Here is a 15,401-nt window from a genome sequence, read left to right as displayed (position 1 = left end):
ACCGTGAAGGAGAGTTGTGGTGCTTGGGAACAGCAAAGAAAACACAGCTGGACGAACAAACTCCACACTAAAGGAAACGCCACATGAAATGAAAATTAACCAAAAGAGCTCCAAATGAGCAGTTTTGACCTCTTGGAGTAACTTTCCACTGTGACCATGTTGGTCCTTGCCTTGTCATGTGAGACTCAATCCAGATTGACATGGGTGTCTCCTCTCTAAACCACAGTGATGTTCAATGGGCAGAATTGTTCTAACAGTGAGCTGTTGTTTTCTTATGACTGAGTGAGACATCCACTTCAGAAGGGGTTTTGTAACCACAGAGAAATGGGTCAGCTGTGGAGGTGGTACCGCTGATGAACAGCGGCTGTTTTTGTGCAAACACCCACGCCAGTATCCCCTAGGACCAGAGTTAAACCGGCCCAACTGAATCAACAAAGTCGTGTTGCTGCCACACTTCGTGCAAGCACTCATGGACTGAAATCGAGTAAACGGCTTTAAAGCTGGCATGAAATGAAAATTCACCCGATCTATTTTCTACATGCATGTCATAAATTGGTTTGTTATTGTAGTGGATTGGTTATTCTCTCCAATCAAATAGAATGCTGCAGCCATGACATTTTTGTAGGCCAACGATAAAAACCCAATTGGATTTTCCACTGGCTTTTGGATTATTGCAAAAAATAAGCTCTGACCAACAAAAGTTAAAAGTCACAAATTAAAACTTTTATGAAGTTTGAAGCAGAAATCGGATCATTGTGGTGTGTGAATCTTTCTTTTTGTTTTGTTTTTTATATTTTTGGGGCTTTTGCCTTTATTCAGACGGGGCAGAAGGGTGACTGCAGAGAAGTGGGGTGGGATTTGCAGATAATCGCAGATCTCATTCAACCCCGTGTAAAGAGGTTTGTCTACTGTTTAGTTTTGAAATGATTGTGCTTTTTCAACTATTAACAGATTTGAAATGATTGTGCTTTTTCAACTATTAACTATGTCTTGTCCCAAAGAGGTGGATTTAGAGGTTTTTGCGAAAAAAGCACAAGTGGATTTAGCTGGTTTTGACGCAAAGAAAATCGATGTTAAAAAACAATTTTATTCACTCACTAATAACCTTATCATTACCTTTAAAATGAAACTACTGAACGTGAACATAGGAGCCTGATAAAAAATGCTCAAAAAAAGAAATCTGACAGATTTAGAGGGTTTTGCATCTGAACTCTTCATTCATGGCAGAACACACCATTGAAGCATTTGCTGGTTTTCGATATAATTTATGCTGATTTTAATTAACAATAAATTATGATTGTGTTTGGACAGAATGATTTTCATTGTTGTATTAGGTTTTTGTGTTTTTTCATTTGTTTGTGTTTTATTTACATTACAGAATTGAGAGAGAAAATGTGTTTAACTGTCTTTAAAATATGAATCAGACATGTTTTCCAAGAGAAAAAGAGAGACTGTAATGTTTTGAGGATGTTTGATGTAATATATATTTTTTTTTTTTGGATTATGTAACAGTCACACATTTGGCAGTATTAGTCCCCCATACAAATGCACAGCAAATGACATTTAAGAATGCCAGTAAAATATGACTTGGAGTTTTAAATAAATGACCTAATTCTGTCTGCATCTCATATTGGACATTTTATTTGATCTCTGCCCTGAGATTGACCCCAGCTGTCAGTGTCCTACCAAGATCAACTAAAGCGACGATAAAGAGGAAATGAACGCACACCCGCCCTGTTACTCGAGTCCAGAGCCTGAAGTCATCCTACAAAGTGCAAAGGAAAAACATCCCTTATTTGACCACATATGCTGTGAATTAGACACTGCTTGTGTAACTTGTGTGCCAAATGACATATTGAGTACAATGTAATAATTTGCTGAGTATCATGACATTGAGTACGACTTTTGTACATTTTACATAATGCCTAGAATGGTATAATATTCCTGCCTCTGGACAGATCACATTGTGCCTCCAGTAAATCAACCAATGAGGGCAGCATTTCACAACTGATCCCATGTATCATATTACTGGATTGTTTTTGTTATTGTTTTCCGGATTCAATATGTTTTTAAAGGGATAGTTCACCCAAAAATGAAAATTCTGTCATCATTTACTCTCCCTCAAGTTGTTCCAAACCTGTATGACTTTGTTCTGCTGAACACAAAAGAAGATATTTTGAAGAAAGTCGGTAACCAAACGACTGATTGACCCCACTGACTTCCATAGTAGGAAAAAAAAATACTATGGATGTCAATGGGGACCAGCAACTGTTTAATTACCAACCTTCTTTAAAATATCTTCTTTTGTGTTTAGCAGAAGAAAGGAAATCATACAGGTTTGGAACAACATGAGGGTGAGTAAATGATGACAGAATTTTCATTTTTGGGTGAACTATCCCTTTAAAACTTAAAACTCAAAGAGTTTAAGGCAAAGCATGGCTAAGTGGAACGTTTTTGGATCTACATAATTTGTAGGTCATGGAACAATAAAACACACACAATAAAGCTATTAACTATAATGTATGTGATGCAAACAGAATTTTCATCAGTCTTCAGTGTCACATGATCCTTCAGAAATCATTCTAATATGCTGATTTGATACTTAGTTATTATCAATGTTGGAAACAGCTGCTTATTATTATATTTTTGGAACCTGTGATCATTTTTGTCAGGATTAATTGATGAACAAAAAGTTAGAAAGTACAGCATGTGGTGACCCACAAGTAAGACCGAAAGAGACATTCACCAAGGGACTGTACCTTTAAGGGAGGGTTGTTTTGATTTACGGTTTCCGGGTTAACGCTGGTGTCTGTTTTGACCTCACTCGCTGTACAGTGTTTTGTTTAATATTGAAGTGGAGAGTAAAGCTGACTCGACGCATCTCCGTCTCTTGTCTCCTCACTTATTGCACTCCACATTGGTGACCCCGACGCGAGTTTGATACGGCTGAATTATGTCACACAACGACGGTGGTGAAAATGCGGCTGCCGCGGTGCCTGCCGCTGATAACGGCGTGGCTAATGTCGGCGCTATCTACGCGGCCACTATCAAGTTACCGGACTTTTGGCAGCACAATCCACGGCCGTGGTTCCAACACATCGAGGCCCAGTTCCAGCTGAGAGGAATAACACAGGACGTTACAAAGTATTTCCACGTGGTAGCGGCCTTCGACGACAGCCAGGGCTATGGCGCTGTTAGAGGCTCCGCCGGCCGACGGCAAGTACGACGCGCTCAAAACGTTCCTGTTGAACCTCTTTGAACTGTCGGAGCTGGAAAAGGCAGACCGCCTGCTGTCCCTAAACGGCCTTGGCGACAGCAAGCCGTCCGAGTTAATGGAAAGGATGCTGGCTGTGCTGGGCGCGGCGGATCCCGCGTTCCTCTTCGCCCACATTTTTCTGAGGCAGCTTCCAGCACCCGTACGCACCGCACTAGCCAGTTCCCCCCTCCCTTCCTCCAGAGATTACCGGGCATTGGCTGTGGAGGCAGACAGGATTTTCCTGGCCAACCGGCAGCAGTTTGTCCATGTGCTGCTGCCCCCCCAGCGCACGTCTGCCCTGCTTCCACCAACAGAGGACGACCCGGACACAGCAGCTGCTGTGACGGCCCGCCGACAGCGTGAGGAAGGGTGGTGTTATTACCATTCCAGGTTTGGGGCCAAGGCCAAGCAGTGTCGCCAGCCTTGCAGTTTTGGATCCCAGGGAAAAGCCAGGGCCGGCGCTCATTAGCAGCTATGGGCGCTGGCCGTGACTGCAAGCTGTTATTCATCACCGACTCCTTGTCCGGCCGGCGGCTGCTGGCCGATTCTGGGGCTCAGCGCAGCATCCTGCCGGCGAAGCCTGTAGACACCATAGCTGGCGGGCAGGGTCCCCCGACGCCGCCAACGGCATGCCCATTCGTACCTATGGCACAAGGTATGTGGAAGTAGGTTTCGGCGGGCGGCGTTTCGGCTGGGATTTCGTCATGGCCGCCGTGTCTACGCCGCTCCTGGGGGCGGATTTCCTCTGCGCTTATAGGCTGTTGGTGGATGTTACAAACTGCCGCCTGATTGACGCCCTCTCTTTTGCTTCATACCCCTGCACGCTGGGAGGGATGGGGGCGCTTTGTCTGTCGAACACGTTTGCCACCGGAGACCTGTATCAACGCCTGCTTGCTGAGTTCCCTGACATCACCACGCCCACATTTTCATCGGCGGTGGCTAAGCATGGCGTGGAGCACTACATCACCACGGTTGGCCCCCCAGTCTATGCACGAGCTCGGCGCCTCGACTCTGCCAAGCTCGCGATCGCCAGGGAGGAGTTCACCACCATGGAGCACCTCGGCATTGTGCGCCGCTCCAACAGCCCGTGGGCTTCCCCCCTGCACATGGTGACCAAGGCTGATGGCGGTTGTCGTCCCTGCAGTGATTTCCGTCGCCTAAACAATGCCACCACCCCTGACCGGTACCCAGTGCCACACATACAGGACTTCTCCGCCCATCTAGCCGGCGCCACCATCTTTTCAAAAGTGGACCTGGTGCGAGGTTACCACCAGGTACCTGTCCATCCGCAGGATGTACCCAAGACAGCGGTCATCACACCCTTTGGCCTTTTTGAATTCCTACGGATGCCTTTCGGCCTCAAGGGGGCAGCGCAGACGTTTCAACGCCTCATGGACTCTGTGCTGCGGGACATGCCCTTCCTATTTGTTTACTTGGACGACATTCTTGTGGCCAGCGTGTCCGCAGACGACCACCTGAAGCATCTCCGGCAGCTGTTCGGCCGGCTCAGTGAGCATGGTCTCATCATTAACCCTGCCAAGTGCGAGTTTGGCCGGTCGTCCATCACTTTCCTCGGCCACCACATCACCCCACAGGGGGCCGTCCCCCTCCCTGCCAAGGTGGACGCTGTCGCCAGTTTCCCACGCCCACGCACTGTGAAGTCCCTGCAGGAGTTCCTGGGCATGGTGAACTTCTACAACCGTTTCCTCCCCCATGCGGCCCAACTCATGCGACCATTGTACGACGCCTTACGGGGTGGGAGGCCGGCGGACGTGTTGGTTTGGTCCCCAGAGAGGACTGGTGCCTTTGATGCTGCTAAAACCGCGCTGGCCAACGCTGCTCTGCTGGCGCACCCGTCTCCGACCGCCCCAGTTGCTCTTACTACGGACGCCTCTGATTACGCCGTGGGAGCTGTGTGTGAACAATGGGTGGGTGGAGCCTGGCAGCCGCTGGCCTTTTTCAGCAGGAAGCTCCGTGACAACGAGAGGAAATACAGCGCCTTCGACAGGGAGCTCCTGGGTCTTTTCCTCGCCACCCGTCATTTCCGTTTCCTGTTGGAGGGCCGGCGGTTCACGGCTTTCGTTGACCACAAGCCACTGACGTTCGCCATGGCCAAGTCTTCAGAGCCATGGTCTGGTCGACAACAGCGTCAGCTCGCTGCCATCTCTGAGTACACCACTGACATTCAGCACGTGGCCGGAAAAGACAATTTCGTCGCCGACTGCCTCTCCCGGGTGGTCACTGGTTCCGTCCACTTGGGCCTCGATTATGCAGCTATGGCTGAGGATCAGACCGCGGACTCTGAGGTGCAAGCCTACAGGACGGCCCCCACTGCTTTGCTCATGGAAGATGTAGTGTTTGATACGGCCAACACTACACTCCTCTGCGACGTCTCCACTGGCCAACCATGCCCTATGGTTCCCGCTGGCTGGAGGCATAAGGTTTTTGATGCCATCCACGGCCTTTCCCACCCGGGGGTGAAGGCATCTACCAAGCTGGTGGGGGCCAAGTTTGTCTGGCCGGGCCTGCGGAGGGACGTCAGGACCTGGGCTGCTGCCTGTGTGGCGTGCCAGCGCGCAAAGGTGACTCGTCATACCAAGGCCCCTTTGGCACCCTTCAAAGTGCCAGAGAGGCGTTTTGATCATGTGAATGTGGACCTGGTGGGCCCACTTCCCCCCTCCCGTGGTTACACCTACCTCCTCACCATGGTGGATAGGACCACCAGGTGGCCAGAAGTAGTTCCCCTGTCCTCCACTACATCAGCTGAAGTGGCCCGGGCGTTCATTATGGCTTGGGTGGCCCGTTTCGGCACACCGTCCGACCTTTCCTCGGACAGAGGTCCGCAGTTTACATCGGAGCTTTGGACTGCGGTCGCTGAGGTCCTGGGGGTGAAGGTCCACCGTACCACAGCCTATAACCCACAGAGCAACGGACTTTGCGAGCGGTTCCATCGGGACATGAAAGCCGCGCTCCGGGCCAGCCTTACGGGCAGCGACTGGGCTGACCGCCTCCCATGGGTCATGCTTGGCCTTCGCTCCGCCCCCAAGGAAGATCTTCAAGCCTCGTCGGCCGAGCTGGTGTATGGACAGCCTTTGCGCGTCCCGGGGGAGTTTCTGCCAGATGCCACGGCTCCGTGGTCAGTTGCCTCCCATCGCGCTGTGTCTCGGGACATTGCCGACGCTTTTGTTCCCATTCCAACGTCTCACCATGGCCTCCCCCAGTCCTATGTGCCCAAGGATTTACCGTCAGCCAAGTATGTCTTCATCCGCCACGATGGCCATCGTACTCCGTTGCAGCCCCTCTACGATGGGCCCTTCCGTGTTCTGGTGGGAGGGTCTAAGAACTTTGTTGTGGATATGGGGGGCAGACCGGAGCGGGTGGCTATAGACCGTCTTAAGCCTGCTCATGTGGACATTGGTGAACCGCTTCAGCTGGCCCAGCCCCCACGGCGAGGGCGCCCCCCTGCGGCAGCCTCGACCCCTGCCCCGCCCCTTGCCCTTTGCCCCTCTCCTGTTAAGCGCAGCCGGTATGGCCGCTTGGTCCGCCCCCCTATACGTTGACTTTTCTAGGGACTGTTATGAGCTGGACTGTTCTGTTTTGCACTAGTGAATTGTGTCCTATGTTCTATTTGGGGTACCTGTTCGGTCTGGCCTTGTTATTATGGGTGAATTCTGGGGGTGCCTGTGTGGTGACCCACAAGTAAGACCGAAAGAGACATTCACCAAGGGACTGTACCTTTAAGGGAGGGTTGTTTTGATTTACGGTTTCCGGGTTAACGCTGGTGTCTGTTTTGACCTCACTCGCTGTACAGTGTTTTGTTTAATATTGAAGTGGAGAGTAAAGCTGACTCGACGCATCTCCGTCTCTTGTCTCCTCACTTATTGCACTCCACAAGCATTTATAATAACATTATAAATCTTTACTATCACTTGTTTATCAATTTAACATCCTTGCAGAATAAAAATATAATTTTCTTGTTTTTTTGTTTTTAAATATATAAAAAATATATATCTGTAAATACATTTATTTATTTTTTGGATGAATCAAAGCATTATAGGCCAAATAAGTTACTACTGTAGTTTGTCTGTATCTATGTTGGTACAAGTTACCCTGGGTTAGGTAATAATACAAGTTCCAGAAACTGGATAAAAAGTTTGTGAAAATTGGCCAGAAATGTATCATGACATTTTTATTTATTTATATTCCAAAGACTTCCTCAGTCAGCTCCCTCTTAAGTTTATAGCGCCAATCCCAATACCACAGCCCCAAAAATCTAAAGAAAATGACAGTGAATATGTTGAATAGGCCCCTATTTCCAAACCTATAACCGTAAAAACAAAACCTGATTGATTAATTGGTCCAGGAAGATGACTTGCTAGGCAAAAATCATGTTAAATGAGTTCTGAGGTTATTTGTGATAGATGGGACCCACATGTAGGTCTACGCGATGAGCTCAGCGATTTGGCGTGATTTTGAGTAAAATTTCTTAAAGGGCAATCATAATCAAATTCACAGAGTTTTATGAGTCCCTTTTATGAGAATGGATAGGACCTCAATAGAACCAGATCGACACAGCAGGACCTCTATTAAAATCTCTATTGAACTAGTGAGAATGTTTAATAGAGCGAATCTGGGCACTCACTGCCCCCATATTCCCTGCTAGACTAGGCCTATTTCTTGCCAAGGGGCCAGTTCAATCTAGTATTGCATCTCTCCACATCAACCTTAAAATACATCAGTTGTTGATGATTGTGAAGTGAAACACTGCGATGCTAAAACGATTTAAAAACGTTAACCTTCTTTAATTTCGTTTCTTAAATTGCCGTCTGACAAACAGACACACAAACATTTAAAGAAGAGAAGCTATGCCCACAGTTCTTTCTCAAATATTGTCAAGTCTGAGATTTTAGTGTAAATATAAAACATGAAGAAAGCTGAATACATACATTTCATGATGCCTTGCTGATGTATACATAAGTACGAAATACACAGTCTGTTCCAAAACCTAGTGAGCTGCCTCTTCTGTAAGGCATTACTTACTATAGTAAGACAGTAACTGCCATGTAACCTTATGTGACCGATTTGAACACACATAGGCAGCTGTAACGTTACTGCACGCAGTACAAATGTGCACCTCATGGGAGACAACCGATTACAGTAGTTAGCTGTTAGCAAATTGCTAAGCTAACAACATTATACTCTACCCAGATAGCACACACATCTGGAAAACATCTGTGTCCATACAATCTAAACCAGTTTGTTTTTCATGGACTTAAGGGCTGCCAACTCTCATTCATTCAGCGTGAGACTCACGCAATTGACACTTTTCACACACTCTCACGCCATATCCATTTTCTCACGCAGAGAAAAATCGCGGAGCAAAGAGGGCACTGACACCGACAGAGACAGAGCAGGTTACTTTTGATATGAAAAAAATTCTCAGCTCTCAGGTTCTGTGCATTTTTTTACGAAATTCAGACAATACCGTTTTGGCTTGTAAATGTGACGTGACAGATCGCTGTAGCGCCGATCAGTTCAAGTAAAAAAGGACTAACCGTAAAGGTAGGCCTATATGCCTCAGCCTCATACATAATATCGATCAATCAGTGTTTTTCAACCACGGAAAGAGGTCAATAAAACAGCAGGAGAACAATTATGGCACAGAATGTTACATTTACCTCAGGAAAGCCATTTAATGACCATAGCACGTTAGTTGACTAGAAAACAAAAAAGCTACAGAGAGGAGGATTTTGCTAAATTTGTGCACTATATTACATATTTAATATATTTTTACTTGTGTCATCAAATAATTATTATGACGAAAACCGCATTATATTTCATTTAATTTGTTATTTTTAACCTTTAATAATGGTCAGCTGATAGGGCTCTCTGTGTTTACAGCATTGTGAGATATATTTTTTCTTGAGAAAAATTAACATGTCAGCCCTATCCAAATGAGTCAATATTGAATCAAGATTGACATCAAATCCCAAGAATTGAATTGAAATCGTGAAAATTGTGTTTTAGCAATAATACAAACAGACCAGTCATTGTACCATGTAAACATTATAACATGTTGTCACTAAACTTAATAAAATTCTGTTTAGTTACCAAATGTTTTGACAATCACAATTAAACCTATTGTGATGCAAGTTTTTTTTTTTTTACATCCTTGGACAAACTAGAGGGTGAGTAAATGATGACAGAATTTTAATTTTTGGATGATCTATTCCTTTAACTTCTGACAGGAAGCGACGTATTGTAGATTAAACCAGATGAAAATGCGCACATCAAAAACACATCTCCACAATGTGTGTGTGCCATCAGGGTAAGCATAAAAAATACATTACACATGCAAATATTGGGTAAAACAGTTCTTTTTAATTACACTGAATTATTTTAGTAGATACTTTTCAGTAATGAATAAAACAAGATTATGTATAATCAACATTTACTTGAATGGAATCATTCTGCTCATCACAAAATCTGGCAGTTTACTAGGTTTTGGAACAGAGAAATTATATACATTTTGGATTGTCAGTGAACTACCCAGCGCTAAATTCTCTATTCACAAAAGGCTCATTCTATCATGATATATCGATGAACAAACAGAAAATGACTTCATATATTGGAAAAAAGTGAGAATGGACATTTCCTGGTCTAAGCTGAGAGCAATATTCAGATTGGATGAATGGTTGGGTTTGAAAGTGTTCACTAAGATTTCTAGCAAGAGTGTGGCTCCGGACACACACTCAGTAAAAGTCTGAGAACCAGCTCATGGGCGAGCATGAGGGAGGTCAAGGGTCAATCTCCTCTGGAATGATTGTGAGAATGACGTCTTCATTGCCGCGTCGTACCACCGCTCTCAGACTCTCGTCTCTCTTGATGGATGTGCTGACGTCACTAGCTGACGTGATCCTCTGCCCGTTAATGCTGATTATGACATCACTCTCCTTCAGACCGCCACTAGAAAACAAAACAGGAAGCAGTTGAAACTATCTTAATTGGTCTAACTGTGCTTTTATTGGCTTCACATTATTGGATTCCCATTACCAAACAGTAATAGGTTTTTTGATTTTTTTTACATAGTTTAAAGGAGGTGATGTCATTAACTCGCTTGATTGTGAGAATAGTGAGAATTTTTTCTCTGTTTCAGAATATTTGGCTCACTCTCAGGAAATAGTGCTTACTACTGATAGGGTTTTACTTAAATATCATGCTTTCACTGTGTAGATTTTTTCTAAAATACGTTATATATATATATATATATATATATATATATACGTCATGCTTTCAAAATCTTTCATCCCCACATTTTCTGTTTTGACATTTCTCATCTAAAAATGGATTGTTGGATCTTTCTGACATTATATTTAATGGAAAGATATTAAACAAAAGTTTCTCATATCAGTATTTCATTATGTTCACATTTATATTCATGTAACATCCAACACTGAAATGTTTTAAAGTTAACAGGTTTGACGTAACATGTTTGAAAGAGAAAATGTCATGAGTTATAAATTCATTTAATTACCAATAACTCTACCTGGATTTACTCAACAACTGTATCTACAGTATTATATGCACATTGAGTATTAATCTGGATTTTGAAGGGTATGCAAATGTCTGTGGTGGTTATCGCTCTGGTACTCGTGAAAATATGATTTCTTGAAAGTTCTGCAGCAACCTCAAATAGTTTTTTTTTTTTTTTTTTTTTAAGGTTTTAGTCATTTTTTCCCCCAAATGCACCATTTCCTTAGCCTAGAAATCTAGACGCACCCTAGCGGCAGCAAAATTTATTTTGCAGCCATGGTAGTGTAGCAACTCTCCGTTGACTTTCGGAGCTGTAAAAACCTAAACTGGGTCAGGCCAATCACGTCGCGTATAGAGTGGGGGGGGCGGGCTTAACATAATGACGACAGAGTTGCGACGGTTCCCTGCTACTTGAAAACATGGCAGCTGCTGCTGGAGAACAGTCTTTCGAAACGGCTTTGGCCTTAACTCTGGAGGACTTGGAGTTAAGTTTTTCTTAGAGAAAAGAGCAAAGAACGGCACTTAAGTCATTCTTAAAAAAGCAAGATGTGTTCGTAGTTTTGCAAAAGTTGAATCTATCAACTAACGTTAGCTCCGTTGTTGGAAAAACGCTCTGGTTGGTTGAAGCGCTGTCCTATTGCGTGCAGAGGGAATTTGAAAGACAGCCGTTTATCCCGCCCCTCGGATTGAGCCGTGTCTATGGTGAGTTGCCAGACCCAACATCTTGATGTAGGTCTGGCTTGCCAGGCTACCATTTCCTGAGAATGGGCCATTTACACACTGTTTGAAATGGCTCTTGTCGAATTTGATATACTGTTACATTTAACTGATCATGCTCTAATTCACAGTAATTCTCTGTAAATTCTCTAGCCACAAATTGTAACTATGTGCATTTATGGAAAAATCCCCAATACTGCAGCATTCAACTCACTTAGCTCTAAACGGGTTACCCACAATGACAGGAAGTGGCCACTTATGTACTGTTCACATCATCTCATTTATGCTAAGATTGAGTGGAATCATATGGCTACTTGTGAGTGAATGTTCACCCACACACAATGAAATCCCAAAAGTTAATTTTAGTTGCAAAAACTTTACCTAAGGCAAAGAAAAAAGAAAAAAACTGCTGCCTCAGCATTTAGAAAGCCCAAACTGTTCATTTAAATCAGTAAAATATGTATTTAAATAGAGCAGTTGTATGGTAAAGACAGCATCAAATATGAAACTATGGCCAAATCATTGAACTTCTTATTGTTATCTGGTTAGTATGGAAGCTTGTTTCCTCCACGGAAAAAAAAATTCAGAGAAAAAATGACAAAATTGCGGAATATTGGCAGGTATTGTCAGACATTTTTTCCTCAGAATTGAGATATAAACTTGCAATTCTGAGAAAAAAAAGTCTGAATTGTGAGATAAAATGTCTCAACTACCTTTTTTATTCAAATAAGCTTTCATAGGTTTGAATGTGCACATTAGCTTTTACTAGGCTAATTGTAAAATGTATTAAATCCCTCCAACCACCTGACTTCATTCTTTCACGTGGTGCGATGGACTTACACTTCAGCTGGTGTTTTCGGGATAACTTCAATGACGTATGCTCCAGAGGTGACATCTGGGAAATCATTCTGTCTCTCCTTTAGCTCCTTAGCAAGTCTAATGAGTGACAGATTCATAGGAAGTACAGATTTAAATGTCATGTTTGCTGGTATCCAGCTTTTCCTAATACAATTTGAAATGATTAATTTTAGATGGCTGATTCATTTGATTTCAATGTTCCTCTAGAATCACAATCATAAACACACAACAGTATTCAGAAAGCATGCACTGCATTTGTGACTCACGTTGGGGTTAATGTCATCATTCTCACACCAATATACTTCTTTTTTGTGGCCGTTTTTCCTGAAAAATAAAGAGATATTTATTGATTGATACTATAAATCTCAATCACAATTTTAGTGTGTTAAAATAGAGTAGATATTTTTGATTTAGCACATTTTAGTCCATTATTTTGATCCTGACCTTTAGCCTGTCTGTCATGAGACTCAGCCAGGAACTGCCGGATCTTATCAGAAGGAATGGCAAAGGATATTCCTGCTGTCACCTTCAGCGTGTTGATTCCTATCACTTCACCATCCTACAGCAACAGACACAAGAGTGAAGACACAAATGTAAATGTGAACTCACACAAACACACTGCACATCTGCATGCACAGATGTCTTCCTGTCACAATGTGATGCTTCCGAAATTGATCATTATGAATGCACGCATGTGTTTGTGTTCACGGCTGACTCAACACACAGTCATTCTGCCAACAACATTTGTTTCCAGGCTCAGAAAGACTTGCCATAAACATTATCGACTGTGTAAACTTGGTTCTGGCTGCTTTCTGTCACTCCTGTTAATTCACTATCACATAAGACTGTGGGGAGGACATAACAAAGTACAAATCTTACCAGGTTCACCAGGGGCCCTCCTGAATTGCCATACTGAAACACAGAAAGAGTTTGGGTTTATGAAATGTGTGTGATTCTTTTTTTTTTTCTATATAGTGAAGAGCTCTTTGCCACTAATGGGTCATGTATATATATTTAAATCATAACAACATGTACTTGCTATTGCCAATAGGCAAACAGACACACTGTGCATTACTATAAATAAAACATTAAAAAAAAAGTCTAAAAAGGAAAGTGTTCAAAAGGGAAAAGTGTCCAAATAAACAGAGGATCTGGTGTCTTTGTTGTGCCGGGGAATCATGGAGGAGGGGCAGTGTTCAGTCAGGATGGATTCAGGTAAGGGTCCGGCGTGTGTGCTTCTCCTCGGCAGCTCATCTTCCCTGAGGCCACGGCACATGGAGAGAATGGCGGACCGGCATCCTAACCAGTCGGCGCAAACGAGTGTTTTCCATACGGACCACGAGTCTGGTAGTCTCAGCCCCAGACGTTGCGCCTACAGACCATTGGCTGAACGTTTTACACGCCCGTTAACATGACGCGGAACAAAACGAACTGTGATTAGTTGCTTTACATGTCAGTCAGACACCCTCTGGGAGGTCTTTGGCCAATGAACGCTGCTATGAAGTCCAGACCTTTTGCCGTCAGTCTGAAGGCCTGGCAACGCGAGACTATGGGTCCGGTGACTCAGTCCATATGGCGGTGCGGGAAACCCTCCATGCTCCCCTTTTGGGCCCATGAGGACATCAGTGTGCATGCACGGGGGAAGAGACTAACTCTGCATTTAACAGCCACCAGTCCTGGTTGTTTCCGCGCCCCTCCTCTCTTTCACACCCACTCCTGTCATGAACGCAGATGGGGTGGCGCTGATAATAAGGGGGAGGCAGCCGTTCCATCACAACATACTAAATCGCATAGCAGATCTAGACAGGTGGAGCTGGGGCGGTGGAGGGTTTCAGACGAACTCTGATAGCCCGCTGCAGGACTAGCCTACAGTGTACATTGAACCTGACTATTTAAATGTTGAGCAAGCGATCTCATTGACTGCAGAATAAGCAGAGGCCAATCATCTTGTGCCATGTCACAATAGAGTGATTGCTTGCAGATTTCATTTAAAGGACTTTTCTGCGCCCTCTAGAGTTACATGGCTGAACTAGTAGATATTTCAATCATAACTCTCAAAGTAGTTTTGGCACTTTAGTGGTTATGGCAATGTTAATGTATTTGATTTTGGTGGACTAGATCAACTAGATCATGCCACACATGCTGTAGAGCAAGTATAGACTTGCTACTGCCAATAGATACACAGACACGCTGCTGTCAAGTCATTGTCTAAATAAAAAATATTTTTCTTATTAACAGATACAGACAAAACTGAGCATCATGTCACTGATCCACTTAGCAAACAAAGACAGTTTATGTAATATATGATCAAATGTAGTGTTTGAGCTCACATTGATGATGGCATCTGTCTGAATGTAGTCCATGTCAGAGTTACGCAGACCCAGCTCTTTGCCGCCTCTCTGGGTGGTGCTGACTATGCCTGTGGTCACTGTGTTCTGAAGGGAGAACGGACTGCCGATAGCGACCACAAACTCGCCTGGTCTCAGATCAGCTGATCTGCCCAACAACAGCACTGGGAGTTTCGTCTGCAATATGAAATAAAAGACAGCATGAGGCTTTGACACTATTGTCCTGGGCCATAATCAATCATTGAATTCAAGTTAAACTTATATTTTTAATACGTAGATTTAATATAGATATATTAAAAAAAGTTCTTCAATATATTATTACGGTAATTATATTTACTCAAATAAATACAATTATTAAAAATCTAATAATCATTAAATATTTTAGCAATCATTAATTAACAGAAATGAAATAGGCCTAAATCTTCAAGCTGTTCAAATCTTCATCCTTCCCAAAAGCAAATGTTATTGCTCATAGATTGCTCTCTACAGCTCAGGAGATTGAGTTCTCAGTTTGAGACCTGCTCATTGTTGAGAGCTATAGAAAAGGCACACGTGAAATTACTGAGGTATTTTTCTAAGGAGAAACATCTGAGAAGCAGGAGACCTAAGCAATATACTCCAATTAATTTCATTGCTTTAAAGGAGAAACTGAGATATTAAGGATGTTTGAATGTGATTTCCTTTGGGAG

The 15,401-nt window shown here is 43.7% G+C and overlaps 1 protein-coding gene across 1 annotated transcript in view; it reads right to left on the bottom strand.

Annotated features, from left to right (window-relative positions):
* Positions 1-8,034: 8,034 nt before the first annotated feature.
* Positions 8,035-15,401, bottom strand: part of htra1b (HtrA serine peptidase 1b) — a 38,982-nt gene continuing 31,615 nt past the window's right edge. The window contains exons 4-9 of the mRNA XM_081393195.1: positions 14,695-14,889; positions 13,244-13,276; positions 12,809-12,923; positions 12,631-12,688; positions 12,347-12,442; positions 8,035-10,222 (exon numbers count right to left, since the gene is read on the bottom strand). Coding sequence (XP_081249321.1) covers positions 10,054-10,222; positions 12,347-12,442; positions 12,631-12,688; positions 12,809-12,923; positions 13,244-13,276; positions 14,695-14,889 — 666 coding nt within the window. The 3' untranslated portion in view covers positions 8,035-10,053. The remainder of the gene's footprint in view (positions 10,223-12,346; positions 12,443-12,630; positions 12,689-12,808; positions 12,924-13,243; positions 13,277-14,694; positions 14,890-15,401) is intronic.

This window comes from Scardinius erythrophthalmus, assembly GCF_964197995.2.
Source record: "Scardinius erythrophthalmus genome assembly, chromosome: 18".
Taxonomy (NCBI): Eukaryota; Metazoa; Chordata; class Actinopteri; order Cypriniformes; family Leuciscidae; genus Scardinius; species Scardinius erythrophthalmus.
The sequence above is the reverse complement of the archived record's forward strand: the minus strand, read 5'-3'. Positions and strand labels throughout refer to the sequence as shown.